This window comes from Carassius carassius, chromosome 38 (assembly GCF_963082965.1).
Source record: "Carassius carassius chromosome 38, fCarCar2.1, whole genome shotgun sequence".
NCBI classification, from domain to species: Eukaryota; Metazoa; Chordata; class Actinopteri; order Cypriniformes; family Cyprinidae; genus Carassius; species Carassius carassius.
In genome coordinates, this window is record NC_081792.1 from 6,516,435 (window position 1) to 6,531,414 (window position 14,980).

Genomic DNA, 14,980 nt, shown 5'->3' on the forward strand with positions numbered 1-14,980 from the left:
TGTAAACAGTATGTTTTAAAATGGCAACTACTGTAATGGGTGTGGTCTTAATGTAAGATACTGAATGTAATCAGCATGAGTAGATTAATAAGGTGAACTAAATCAGATTAACTTTGTTTTCTAGGACATAGTGTTCCAAAGTTATAACCAAATGAAAAGTATATTTTTGAATCGGTGGTGGTGCTGTAGAGTTGGTCCTAGAGACTCCATAATTGGTCAGATTACTATTCAGGACCATTACAATAAGAAGGGGGAGAATAGCACCGGAACAGCATCTCCAAGGAGTGAATGAATGATTGAATGAATTAATGAATTAATGAATTAATTAATATTTTTTATTTTATTTTATTTTATTTTATGAATGTCTGTGAATGAATGGTTATTAATGGTTAAAATGTGTATATTTAAAAGGTACAGGTTGAAGGACCTGCTACTAGAGGGCGCACTACCAAAACAATAACAATCGCGTGGTTTGATGACACTAAGAAGGAGTGTGGAATGATGGGATTTGTTGTCTAACCAACCGCTGACGCCCATCAGTCATCATCATCAGGCCATCAGATAAATCATTGATTTAACGCATGAGGTAAAGTTTTATAAATGTTGTGTTTGATGTCATAATTTTATTATACTGAATTAGACCCGAGTAATGTTTACTACTAATTTTTTAAATGCAACACCAATATTGATCCTCACTCTTTCCCCCCTTTTGTCAAAAACTCTTCTTGGGTCGTTTGGTTGGCCCACACGCTTACGTTTACGGGAGCTGTCCTTGTCGACAGAACCAGCGGCAGACGGTTCCATAAATAAGTAACACAATCCACCATAAAATGTGCAAGAAGAAGTAAATAAGGAACTGCTTGAAGCAAGCTAGTGGTTTGCTGGATGCTAGACACTACTTCCGCATTTGTCCATGACACTGTTGTCATGTGGTTTATACGTCAGTAAAGGCGGAAACAAAGGGTAACTAACGTCGCTGACAGGCGACTGTACTTTCCCGTGTCACTATTTAGAATGGGAATTTTCTCATGATTTACAAGTAGTTCAAAACATTAGAGATATTGTTAGTAATCAGCTGGACAAAATATGTAACACTAGTCTAGTGGTTTTTGGATATTTTACTGCAAATATCTTACAAATTGTACCTTTAATCTGCCTACAAACAATGGCCTTGATGGGGGAGGAGTCATTTAGGCTGTGCTCAGGGACAGCGCATATTAGCCATCAACAGCAATCACAATGGAGCATAGCTTAACAAGCAAAGAGCATTAAACTTAAGACATATCTTTGAAAAGCTCAGAGGAGGGCAATAACACAAGTCAGCAGCTGCTGGAATCTGAAATTACAGATTGAAAGGAAGATCTGCTCTTTGTTATCCCCTGGGTAGAACAAATGGCAGTAACTATGTGTAATAAACTGAGTGGCACAGCTTTCAGCTCCCTTACCAACAACTCATTTGACTGTCCTTTTACAGTATATGTCAGTCAACAGTACTTACTCTCCTAAGGAAATATTCTGGCAATATCCTGGTACATGTACGTTCTTTTAACCACAAAGTGGTACAAGGACTAAAATTAGCTAGAATATTTTGTTTTGTGTGAAGACATCTCTCAAATCACAAAATCACATCACAAAAAGAGAGTGCCTAATGGGCATGAAAGATGTCTGCACACAAAACAAAATGGATGGCCCTTGAGTGAATAAAAGTAGTAAAAGAAAATAGGAAATACATGCAAACAATTGCTGAATTGTCTGCCTGACAATTGCACAAAGAAGTCACATGAAAAAGAATTCTGCCAAAGGCAACTTTATTGAGCTTTTGCATCTTATTGGTAAATTTGTGGAAAAAAAAACAAAAAACTTGACAATCCCCAAAATGCAAAATACACACACCACGACATTAAATAGGACATAATTTTTGATGATAGTTGAATAGACTTAATAGTCAATTAAGGGATGTCAGCAAAAAAGCAGGTGTCTGTGGCAACACGTTATTTGCACAGTGGCTTTCCATTATAGGAACTCCTTAATTTTACTCCAACCAGTCGATTAGATGCCAAATCGCTCTTGAAAATGATCAAACAGGCATTACATAAATGCAATACTGACCACTTGCATTCAATGCTACAATGGTCCAGCAGTTATGTCTGCCTGTCACGATGTAGCAGAAAATTTTATAGTAAGACCATGCAAGCTCCACTTGAACTTAAAAAAAACAACAAAAAAAACTAAACAAAAACAAAAACTATCTGAAACAACTTTTATTGACATAGTCAGTCAAAACAGTGTATTAAGAAAGGGGCAGTCATTTTGTATTCTAAATAAAGTATTTATTGTACAAAGCATTAAAAAAAGGACAGAGATGATGAGGTTTTCTTATTTGCATGAAAACCAAACTACTTCATAATTTCTCTACATAACATAAAGAGTGGCTGAACATGACTAAAATAAGTAGGTAAATCTTCAAAGCAGGTAATCTGTCAACACTATAAAATGTAGAATGTTTTCGTTTGGATTTTTTTTTTCACATTTACAAATCACAATTATTATTTCTCCACATATTGTATGACAAAACATTGATGAACATTACATTATGCAGAAGTTTTGAACTGTACAACTGAACAGGTTGATGGCTTATGATCTCCAAATCATACTTTTCATTTTTTCTGTCCTTAAAGGACCTTGATATAGAGACCCTGTGGCATTTTAGAAGACTTGTACATCATTCAAGTAATAATGTTCTTAAAACATTGACAGAACTGAAATGGCAAGAGTAAAACGTCTATGATGCAATTACATGCATTTGTATTTTGACCATAAAAATTGAGGATTTATAAAATTTGTCAATTTTTATTTCATAGCAAGGTTTCAAACTGTGGATGAGGTAGCTTTTACTTATATTGTGACTGATTTAGTTTTCAATAGAGTTAATTTATTTTGGCCCATATAACTTTGTTTCTGCTGTAAACATGGTTATGTTCATTGTTAGTTAATCTTAGTATTTCCAGTCCTTTATATTCTGCATTCTCATGGTGCACAGCCACTTTTTACAAGCCACAAACTATACTTGCCAAAACTTGACTTTCAAATCAGATGCTATATAGAATGTTAAGGCTTTATAGAGTTCAGGTTTGTGGATTTGATAGAATTGCAAAACAACCATTTAAAACTTCAGGCATCGGCCAGTTTTAAAATTTTTGATTTGATTTGATTTAGATTGGGCCAACAACTGGTTTCTGCTTCATCAGAAGGTTTTCAAAGGCATAAAGACAGATATAGTGGATGGACTATACCTTCTTTAAATTCATTAGACATCATTTAGCTATTAAAATCCATCTACACATTATTATTGTGCTTGAAAAGGTCAAATAGAAATGGAAATAAAATTTCCTCTTGCCATTTACTTCCCATAGTGCAAAATTTATTGTTGGTATAGAGTGCCCATAATAATCGTTTATACCCTTCAGCACCATCCCACTGCCATACTTTTTGTCTTTTGTGATTATATATATATATATATATATATATATATATATATATATATATGTGTGTGTGTGTGTGTGTGTGTGTGTGTGTGTTACTTGGATTTAGTATAAGAAGGCTCCTCTTTTATCCAACATCATAGTGCTTTTGTTTTCAACAAAGGGACATATTTGATGAATAGAAAAAAAATATATATTCTACTGCACAACTCCCCCTCTCCATCCTTTGCTTTTTCAGTTCTCCCAAAGTTTACTGTATCATTTAAGTTTGGAAAAGGACAGGGAATGGTGTTTGATTAAATACAACTAGTTAAGTTAAATGAAATAAATTTTCTCTGAATTGCAGACAAGTGTCTTTTTTACAAAGGATATGGTACTGTTGTGATCCACTGTGACATCTGTTCTTTTTATTCATGTAAATACATGTGCAAACATAGTGACCTATATATTACTGTATTCAGTTCAGCTAAAAAACTCTTTTGGATTCAGTACAATTGCATATAGCCATGAACATGTTTTATTTTGGTTTACCTTGACACTGATTTATTGATAGTTTATGGAAGCAAAGACATTTCTGAAAATAACACGTAAAATTAAAGTTCATAGGATACATTATTTTTACACAAATTACAATTAATTTACTGTGTGTGTGAGAGAGAGAGGCACTCTTTTCACTTCTTTTTCAATAAATAATTTATTTTTGTCATTTATTTTTTTGTTATGATTATTTTTTCGATCACAGATGCTGAAACACATGAACAGTACTACACCATAAATTCCTGTGTCTAAAATAAATGGTTATGTTCCTTTTCTGCCTAAAAGTGGTAGAATGAAAATGTCTTCCTTCCTTTTCCTTTGTCATTTTCATGAGTAAAAAGAGGATCAAAGTAGTCATGAAAGGGTGCCTAGACTATTTGGAATGTTGCACCATAGTGGAAGCAGCTTTAGTGGAGGGTGCGGGGTTCATTTGTCTCCTGTCATGATTTCTTTAATGCATAACATTAGCATTAAAGTACAATAGAAATGCATGTATGGAACCTAGAATAAGTCTTAGTATGCTGGCTTAAATACTTTGGACTCAATGTCAAAATCTTTCTCACAACTGAAAGATGTATATGCAAATAATAATTAAAAAATATATAATAATAGTATACATTTCTAAATGACAGATAAACACTAAAACTCCACAAGTGTTTTTTATAGTGTTATATATACATCTTCCATTCTGAAACTTTTTTCCAGTGAAGTTTCCAGCATCAATATTTTTTTAGTTTTCTTTCTTTGAATGTGTAATACTGCAAAAAGCAACAAAATCACAGACAATGAGAAATATATTTGATGTAGAGTGAGATTTTGGACCTGAATCTGAGAAATACCCAGCGCAATGCCTCAAAAAAAAAAAAAGAAGAAAAAAAAAGAAACCATGTCTTGTTGTGTGTGTGTTCATATATATATATATATATATATATATATATATATATATATATATATATATATATATATATATATATATATATATAAAATAAACCAAATATTTGGTAAAACTACAATTCAAATTCAGATAATAAAGTGAGAAATTAGGATTTATTAGGATCCTGGACCTAAGTGTTCTACTAGGATTTATGAAAGAAACAATATATGTGTTTTTGTTCTATGTACATTATGTAGTATTCTTTCCAAGGAATGTAAAGAAAATATAAGGAAATTGCAGAGACTTGCATCACTAACACCCTCCTTCCATCACTTCCCCTTAGCTCAACCAAAACACATAATTCTATGAACAGCCACATCGGTCCACCACCATTCCTGGGATTTTGCCATGGATTATCTGCTGTTTATCATTGAAGTACAGCATGTTTATCGGCGACATCTTTGTGGGTGTGCAGCATGGCCCAGCCGAGCCTCTAGGATTGGCATGCTGAACCAGATGAGTATGTGGGTACTTCTGCATGAACATGTACTCACACTGGCCTGAACAGTAGTTTGCCTTGTAACGTTTGGGTGCAATGATCCAATCCCAGCCAAAAGCTTCAAAGTCCACTGTGAGCGGGTAGCGACAACAGCGGGATTCTGTGGAATGCTCATCACAGTCAAGACCGAGATTTCTCCGTGAGCGCTTGGTTGTCTCAAGAACCTTGACCTCCAGGAATGGCTGCTGGAGATTACGGGAGGAAGAAGACATACAGAGATGGGTCAAGTACCCTCTATAAACATCAATCTCAAATGCACCTCAACTGACATAAAGCTAAAAATGTTAAACATTGGTTTAGTAGTACAATGATTATTGTTTCCAGTATAGCATTTTTTTTGGTCTAACAGATCTAAGGGTCCTTACCAGTCCTTCCTCTCCAGGCCGCAGAGACGTCACAGCCAGGTCATTGCCACTCTCATCATAGGCATTTATATCAATGCCCCAGTTTGTGTGTGGCTGCTTGAACCAGTTCTGCAGCACATGTTTGAAATCAATGCTCTGCCAATGACCCGCTTGCGAACTGAGCTCTATTTTGAGTGACCGGATACGGATGTGTCTGCTTCCTTGCTCAGTGATAGGTTTAAGGCGAAGGATCTGCAGGTAAACAGTGGAAGTTTGCTGTAGTGGCTGCAGATAAACCCACAGCTGGGCTTTCAGGACCTTGGTAAACATCAGTTTTGGACTGAACTTGAAGAAACAACAGCTGGGTTTCCCATCCACCTGCACCAGAGGTTCAGCTGAAGGAAAAAAAAAAAAAATGCTATTATACACTGAAACTGCATTTAAAATGGTTAAATAGTATGACAGTATGATATAAGCAAAACAATATAAATATAAAACAGAAATATAGCTGTAAGCAGCTTCAGGAAAACAATGTGTGGTGGACACATGCCTTTAACCTTTTCTAGTCTTCAGATGCTGGTGACCAAAATGTTTACATTTTATTGGAATGGTATGGAACTTGGTACCAATGGTCGTACTTGCAATATCAACATACAAATAAATAAATAAACAAACAAACAAACAAACAAATAAATAAATAAATAATATGACTGGAAAATAATAAACAGTCCAAAAAAAATTGTTATACTTTTATTCTTAGTGGTCTAAAATGACCTCCATAGGAAATTAGGAAAAAATAAAATAAATAAATGTAACTACATTTTATAAAATAAATAATTCAGCCACAAAACTTCAAGAGACAGACAGAGAGAGATCAAAGTCTCAGTTGGAGAATGCTCACCAGTTAGTTACCAGACTCTTTGATATTCTCTATATACATCCAAACATAACCCAAAAAATACATAAATAAAAGTAATTACCTCTGACAACATGGTAATGCATGTTATAGTGGCTACTGGTTATGCTATCAGTGATAAAAAAACAAAAAACAAACCTTGCATAATGCATTTTATACATTATGTGTCTTACAAATAATGCATAAAATGAAATCAGAATAAAAGTTTTTCTAATATATGTATTATTTTACATTAAATAAATGGTGCATAATTAAGAGGTGAATATTGTCAGAGACCATATATAAGAGACATGCCACTTCCTAAATCCTCAATACAACTATATAAGGAAAACCCGTAACGGCAAAGATGGCACTTGTATGCACATGTCCCGCCCCTCCCGCTGGAAAGCCAATCATCTGCAACAGTCAAGCTGGGAAACATTTAAGCGTATCGTCTGGTTCCACTGACGCATGCGCACAATTGAGGTTTTGCGACAGCGGAGACGGTTTGGCGACAGCGAGTTGTGGTGTGTGCTAGATGAGATGTAATCCACATAGAAGAGTAAATAAAAAAAATTATAATTCAAAATATTGTACTGTACACTGATAAAACAAATGACATTGAGCATTTGTTTAAGTGCTTGGCACAACTTCGTAAATGAAGTTGGTGTTGTGAACCCTTGCGCATGTGTAGTAAAAAAATAACCTGTGGGGAAAAAGCAGCTTTAAACCTTATTTTGGGGCAAAGTCATCAAACTTTTTCAGCGATTTTCCTCATATTTTACTGCTGTTTCTATACATGCAGTTTTTATGTCCCAGTGACCAGTGAAAGTGCAGTTCTGACTCTCTGCCAGGGCCCGGATTGGCTAATCGGGAGCACTGGGAGGATTCCCGGCATGGCAGGAAAACATTTACTCTACTTGAGGGAAGCAGTCTTTCATTGTTAGTTAATGCTGTTAAACAGAGAGGGGGAAAATGCATTAGGTCTACAAAATAATCAATAAATAAAATAAAATCCTTCTAGCATAGGCTATTCTTAAACTTGGACGTCATTATTGAAGTACAAATCCAAGCAAGCGGTCCACAATCTCTACATCTTCTTTAATTGTAAAAAAAAATTGCATTTTCATTCAAAGGCTAAAGTTGCAATAATATTTTAGTTCATGCCAGTTTTAATTTCACAGTATTTGCACCTAAATTACACGTGTTATGTCACAATTCTATGATGGTACAATTTACTCAGGCTGATGACATTTTTTTTATGACATTAAAATTCTTTTTAGAATAGTTGTACATAAATAGGTTAAGGAAAACAATTATTTTTATTTCGGTAAACTTTTTAACTGCAAGGCAGACTTAGGCCTACCTTATGGTATACAGTACAAATATTAGGAACGTGCCTTATTCTGTCCATTATTTTCTTAAAGAATAAACAATAATACAAGAATAAACATTATTTTCTTAAAGAATAAGATAAGGAATCACAATTGTTAATTGGCTTGTGACTTCCCTGAAAGTGGCACCTTGCTCAAAAAAAGCAACAAGTCATCGTTGGAGATATGTGAGCAAAAGATAATAGAAAAAAAAAATATAACAGAAAGTGCAAAGGCGGCACTGAAAAGACCAGTACAAAAAAAATCTAAATAACCAAGTGGGCCGGTCTAAGGCATGAAACTCCAGGGCTGAAAATGAGTCCCACTCCGGCCCTGCTCTCTGCCCATTCTTTTAGATAGGAGCCTGGTCTTGTTAGTCCAAAATAGCTGCCAGGAGGCGTTGCCAAGATGGCGGACGAGTGGCACAACTTGCCTTAAAGGACTTTGATATTGTTTAGTGCAATGATTTGATCTGTATAATGTGTCTTACACATAATGCATAAAATTAAAACAGAATAAAACTTGTACCATGTTTTCCTCTCAAAATACAAAACATTACAACAGGATTACAATCAGGGCCGTTTCTAGCCAATTTGTATATTCTTTTTAGACACCAGTTTCTTGTCGCATTCATATTGTTTGTCATAGTAAAAACACTCATTTGTGGAGATTCAGCACATTGTGGGTTCTACAAATCTGAATGCATTATTTGTAAATTGACTGTTAAGATAAACATTTTGCACAATTTATTAGCTGTAATATCATTGTGTTGCCACTGGATGCCTGTAACAATCCCTAGTAGCTAAGACATTGCAAATAATTTTCACATAAATCACGCATAAATTTATTTTATATTTTTATTTGGACACATGTTTAGATATGATCAATGGCTAATTTTTGTATTTTTCTGTTTTTGTTCAATTGTTTTGTTGTTGTTGCTTGAAAAATGTATGTAAAGTATCAGTTATTGCATTATTATTTCAGTCAACTCTATAAAATCATATGTTACCCCAAACTACATATAAAATCCTGATCAGTGGCATAAAAGTAATCAATGCAGCTACTCTCTGCCCTCTATATGAATGACGCTGTTCCCATTAAGTGCTGTTTTTTTTTTGTTTTTGTTTTTTAATTGATTTAGCATTTTGACACCTCTATAAGGATGCATTAAACTCAACAAAGCAGTTTAATAAATGATGTATTGATCTTGTGAATTAGTGAATTTTACTATACCAATATTTTTTAATTGGCTGTTAAAGTTTATATGGGAATATTACATGACACACTGATCCTTTCATGACAATGCATTGTCGCAAAAATGTACACCTTATGGACAAATCTCGCAGTATGATTTATCAACTGCCACAAATACTGCCTAAACAAAATACTAATTTTGTGCACTTTATTTACTGTACCAATATTTAAATTGGCCTCTGAACTTAGCTTTATTGCATGGCAAAAAAACAACAACAACAAAAAAACCTTGTCTTGGCAAAACACTGACAGAGCCCATCGATCTAATGGTGTTGATGAGCGCTCCAAATGTAAACTTTGCACGTAACAATCAGGCAGCAATTTACAGCACTCTAATCCAATGGGGCAGCAGTCATATTTCAGGGTGACCATACCACTCTTTCTCTTTTTTTATGTAATGTAACAGGAGCTCATTGAAATACTGAGGTGCTAAACCATTCAGGGCTTTATAAGTAATAAGCAATATTTTAAAATCTATACTGGGGCAGCAGTGGCTCAGTGGTTCATGTAGGTTGTCTACAAACCGGAAGGTTGGAGGTTCAATCCCCGGCTCCCGCCTGACCAAGTGTCGAGGTGTCCTTGAGCAAGACACCTAACCCCAGCTGCTCCCGACGAGCTGGATGGTGCCTTGAATGGCTGACACCGCAGTCGGTGTGTGAATGAGTGTGTGAATGGGTGAATGTGAGGCAAATTGTAAAGTGCTTTGGTCTGTTGAAAGTGCTATATAAATGCAGTCCATTTACCATACGAAGTTTGATAGGGAGCCAGTACAGTATTGCCAGGACCGGGCTAATATGATCATACTTCCTGGTTCTAGTAAGAACTCTTGCTGTTGCATTTTGGACTAGCTGTAGTTTGTTTACTAAGCATGCAGAACAACCACCCAATAAAGCATTACAACAATCTAACCTTGAGGTCATAAATGAATGGATTAACATTTATGCATTTGACATTGAGAGCATAGGTGTCACAGTGTCTAGTCTGTGTTTCCCTGGGTGTCCACTAGTGGTCTCACGTCCCCATAGTCACCCCACTGCAAGCACTACATTTCCCACTAGCCTTTTTCCCCTAGCCTTTGCACACCTGTTAATTGCACTCAGCTATCTCCACATTCATCGTTTTTACCTGTCCATATAAACCAGTCTGTCTCTATCTGTTTCATGGAGTCCTTGTTTTCCATCACCCGGCTTTCTCGTGTTCCCTTGTGGTTTTCTTGTTTCTGGACTGATTTTGTGGTTATGACCTCTTGCCTGCTTTTGGATGTGATTTTTGGATTCCCCATTAAATACTGCGATTGGATCTCTCATTTCCTGCGTGCATTCGTTACAGAAGGACTCCCATCAAACAGATAGAGACAGGCTGGTTTATATGGACAGGTGAAAACGAAGAAAGTGGAGACAGCTGAGTGCAATTAACAGGTGTGCAAAGGCTAGGGGACAAAGGCTAGTGGGAAATGTAGTGCTTGCAGTGGGGTGACTATGGGGACGTGAGAACACTAGTGGACACCCAGGGAAACACAGACCAGACACTGTGACATTTGCAAAGGCTAGGGGACAAAGGCTAGTGGGAAATGTAGTGCTTGCATTGGGGTGACTATGGGGACGTGAGACCACTAGTGGACACCCAGGGGAAACACAGACCAGACACTGTGACAATAGGCCATGATTTAGATATATTTTTGAGATGGAAAAATGCAGTTTTACAAATGCTAGAAACTTGTCTTTCTAAGGAAAGATTGCTATCAAATAGCACACCTAGGTTCCTAACTGATGACGAAGAATTGACAGAGCAGACATCAAGTCTTAGACAGTGTTCTATGATAATACATGCAGAGTTTTTAAGTCCTATAATTAACACCTCTGTTTTTTTAGAATTTAGCAGTAAGAGATTACTCGTCATCCAGTTTTTTATATCGACTATGCATTCCATTAGTTTTCAAATTGGTGTGTTTCACTGGGCCGCAAAGAAATATAGAGCTGAGCATTGTCAGCATAACAGTGAAAGCTAACAACATGTTACCTGATGATATCTCCCAAGGATAACATTTAAAGCGTCAAGAGTAGCGGCCCTAGTACTGAGCCTTGAGGTACTCCATACTGCACTTGTGAGCGATATAATACCTCTTCATTCACTGCTACGAATTGATGGCGGTCATATAAGTATGATTTAAACCATTCTAATGCACTTCCATTTATACCGACAAAGTGTTCAAGTCTATGGAAAAGAATGTTGTGGTCAATAGTGTCAAACGCAGCACTAAGATCCAATAGAACTAATAGAGAAATACAACCACGATCAGATGATAAGAGCAGGTCATTTTTAACTCTAAGGAGAGCAGTCTCAGTACTCCCCAGCCAGTCCAACCTGCACACCTGGGGTCTGGTCGATACTCCAGCATGTGCCCTGTGCCAGAGAAAGGGAACCCTCAAGCTAATCTTGAGCTGCTGCCCAAGAGCTTTGGGGGAAGGCCGATATCACTGGCGGCATGACCAGGTGCTGGAAACAATTGCAGAGAGCATCCAGGTTAGCATCATTAGCAGTCGGAGGTCAAAGCCCTCCAAGCATACCATTAGCTTCAACAGGGCCGGAGAGAGGCCAGAAAGATCTTCCAGGATAACAGCAGGGATTCTGAACATTGCACAGGATTGGCAGCTGAAAGTTGACTTGGGCAGACAGCTCAAATTCCCCCAGCATATCGTTAAGACCACCCTGAGACCTGACATTGTCTTGGTATCCGAGGCAACAAAGAACCTGGTCATGTTGGATCTCACTGTGCCATGGGAAGACCAAATGGAGGAAGCCTATGAAAGGAAGAGGGAAAATATGATGGCCTCGTCAACGACTGCCACAACCAAGGATGGAAGGCAAGGTGCTTACCTGTGGAGGTGGGATGCAGAGGCTTCGCGGGGAAGTCCCTCTACGGGGCCTATACTGCACTCGGCATCACAGGAGAGAGAAGGAGAAGGGCTATAAGCAATAGCACAGAGGCTGCAGAGAAGACTTCGAAGTGGCTCTGGATTAAAAGAGCTGATCCGTGGTTAAATGCTGCTAGGGCACAAGCTGAGGCCTGATCAACCTCAGCTGGGTCATGAGGTTTCAAAAGACCTGAAACACCCAATGAGATCAGGAACATCACTGATGATGTGCCCAAGCGTTGCATCAGAAGATGTATCATTACAAGTGAAGGACTGCTGTTTCCAGGTCCAAGACTCTACTCATTTCATCTCAACAGTCATTTATGATCAATATTTAATATAATTTTACATATTTGAGCTAAGCATTTAAAAATTTGCTGTACACACTACAGTCTCCATGCTCACAGTGTCTCAGACAATAATATTTTAGCCGAATCACTGGCTGGCCATCTGGGATTTCAGTATGGAGATATGGGTTAGGTAATTTTTTTTCCACATTTTCATGAGATTGTGGGTGTATAGTAGCACAGTTTCTTTTTTATTGGGGGGGGGGGTGTTGGTGGGCATGTGGCGGAGTGTTAGGACTCAGAAGCAGTGAAGCATGATATCAGACGTAATAAGCAGATATTCTTAACCACTCCTATCTAACCGTGAATCTGCTATGAGCAAGATTGTTGATGGAGGTGCACCACAATAAAACCCTGCCCTTTATTCAATATATATATTTTTTCTTTTTGGTAATTCATTCACTAAAAAGTAACTAGTAACTACTACTCTGAGTAGTTTTGGAGAAGAATACTTTGTACTTTTACTTAAGTACTGTTTTGGCACCAGTACTTTTATTTGTAATTGATAATTATTTCAGCAATATAACAGTACTTGTACTTAAATACAAATTTGCTGTACTCTTTCTACCACTGCAGCTGGCGGCGATAAGATAAGAAATAATTTAAATTTAAAATAAATCAAACAATGCACTTAATTTTCTTATTAATCCCTCAACATGGAAAATCTTTTCACAATTTAGCATTTTCATGTCTTGGCAAGTAGACAAAGTTTTGTGTGATACGCCTGAAACCCTGTTATACACCCTGTAATAAACTTAGGAAATACTAGTTGGGAGGGGTAGATGAACTGTTTTAAATGATTCTACTCCTCAAAATTACCGTTATAAACGAGCTGCGTCCAAAAGGGGAAGGGAGAGGTGTTGCTACAATTTACAGGTGCTACAATTTCACTAATGCCATTCAAAAAGTGAAACTTGTATATTATAATCATTCATTACATACAGACTGATATATTTCAAATGTTTATTTCTTTTAATTTTGATGACTATAACTGACAACTAAGGAAAATCCCAAATTCAGTATCTCAGAAAATTAGAATATTGTGAAAAGGTTCAATATTGAAGACACCTGGTGCCACACTCTAATCAGCTAATTAACTTAAAACACCTGCAAAGACCTTTAAATTGTCTCTCAGTCTAATTCTGTAGGCTACACAATCATGGGGAAGACTGCTGACTAGCAGTTGTCCAAAAGATGACCATTGACACCTTGCACAAGGAGGGCAAGACACAAAAGGTCATTGCAAAAGAGGCTGGCTGTTCACAGAGCTCTGTGTACAAGCACATTAATAACAGAGCTGAAGGGAAGGAAAAGATGTGGTAGAAAAAAGTGAACAAGTAATAGGGATAACCGCACCCTGGAGAGGATTGTGAAACAAAACCCATTCAAAAATGTGGGGGAAATTCACAAAGAGTGGACTGCAGCTGGATTTAGTGCTTCAAGAACCACTACGCACTAGGGTTGCAGGGTTTACTGGTATTATAAAATACTGGCGGTGCCATTGTATTTTTTTTAAATGGTAGTATCGTCATTGTGGTTCTAGCGTAAATACTGTTGTATGTGGCTTGTGGGACAGTTGCAAATAAACAATAGTGTCGTTTTGTCTTCCTGTCGTCTTTCTGCGGTGCCATTTAAGTGCCAAAAAACGTGTAGGATTCGCTCCTTAATACCATACATGGTGTTGTGTTTTTTTTTTTCTGACAAGCATCTGATTCAGTTCATTTCATTTTAATTTGCAATGGTATGTTCCTGTGAATACAGTGCATTTAAATACAATGTTTGACCGCGACAGTTTCTTGAAAAAGAGCAACTCACATAGTGAAATATGGAATTACTTTGGATTTTCACCTGATGAGACTGGAAAGCCTAATGACGGAAAACCAATCTGACATGAATGCCTAATGAGAATTCAAGCAAAAGGGGGAAACACCAGGAACCTCATCAAGCATCTTTAGACACATCCCACATCTTTTGCAGAGTACACAAAGGTTAATGGAACTTATTTACCTTAAATAATTGATCTTCATTTTTGATGATGTCCTGTTTAACGTTACAGTAAGGTGTTTTATATTATTCACGCTATCTAGAGAGAGGGACTGAAAAGATTTTTAGAATTAGCAGCTTTAAAATAATAACTTTCTATATAGTATGTATATATTTTGTTTCTCTTTTGTCCACCTTCTGGATGAATAGTTTTCATTCTTTTCAGCAATCTTTGCGATGTAGAATGTTGTTATATTCATTAACATGACGACATCTGCAGTCTGTTCTTGTCAGCCCTTTATTCATTTATAATGTTAAAATCAGCTTGTTTCGCTCCTAAAAAATATTTGTGTTTTGAATGAATCGAGTGAGTAAGTTGTTAAATGAGCCATTCACGAAGTATCGTGTGAGTAATCA

At 36.8% G+C, this 14,980-nt stretch overlaps 1 protein-coding gene across 2 annotated transcripts in view; it reads right to left on the reverse strand.

Annotated features, from left to right (window-relative positions):
• Positions 1-4,959: 4,959 nt before the first annotated feature.
• gdf11 (growth differentiation factor 11) overlaps positions 4,960-14,980 on the reverse strand; it is a 53,262-nt gene continuing 43,241 nt past the window's right edge. Inside the window, exons 2-3 of one of the 2 annotated variants that reach the window (XM_059529030.1) lie at positions 5,818-6,191; positions 4,960-5,634 (exon numbers count right to left, since the gene is read on the reverse strand). In XM_059529030.1, coding sequence (XP_059385013.1) covers positions 5,257-5,634; positions 5,818-6,191 — 752 coding nt within the window. In that variant the 3' untranslated portion in view covers positions 4,960-5,256. Of the gene's footprint in view, positions 5,638-5,817; positions 6,192-14,980 lie in introns of both variants that reach the window. The other variant, XM_059529029.1, reaches the window with a different exon arrangement.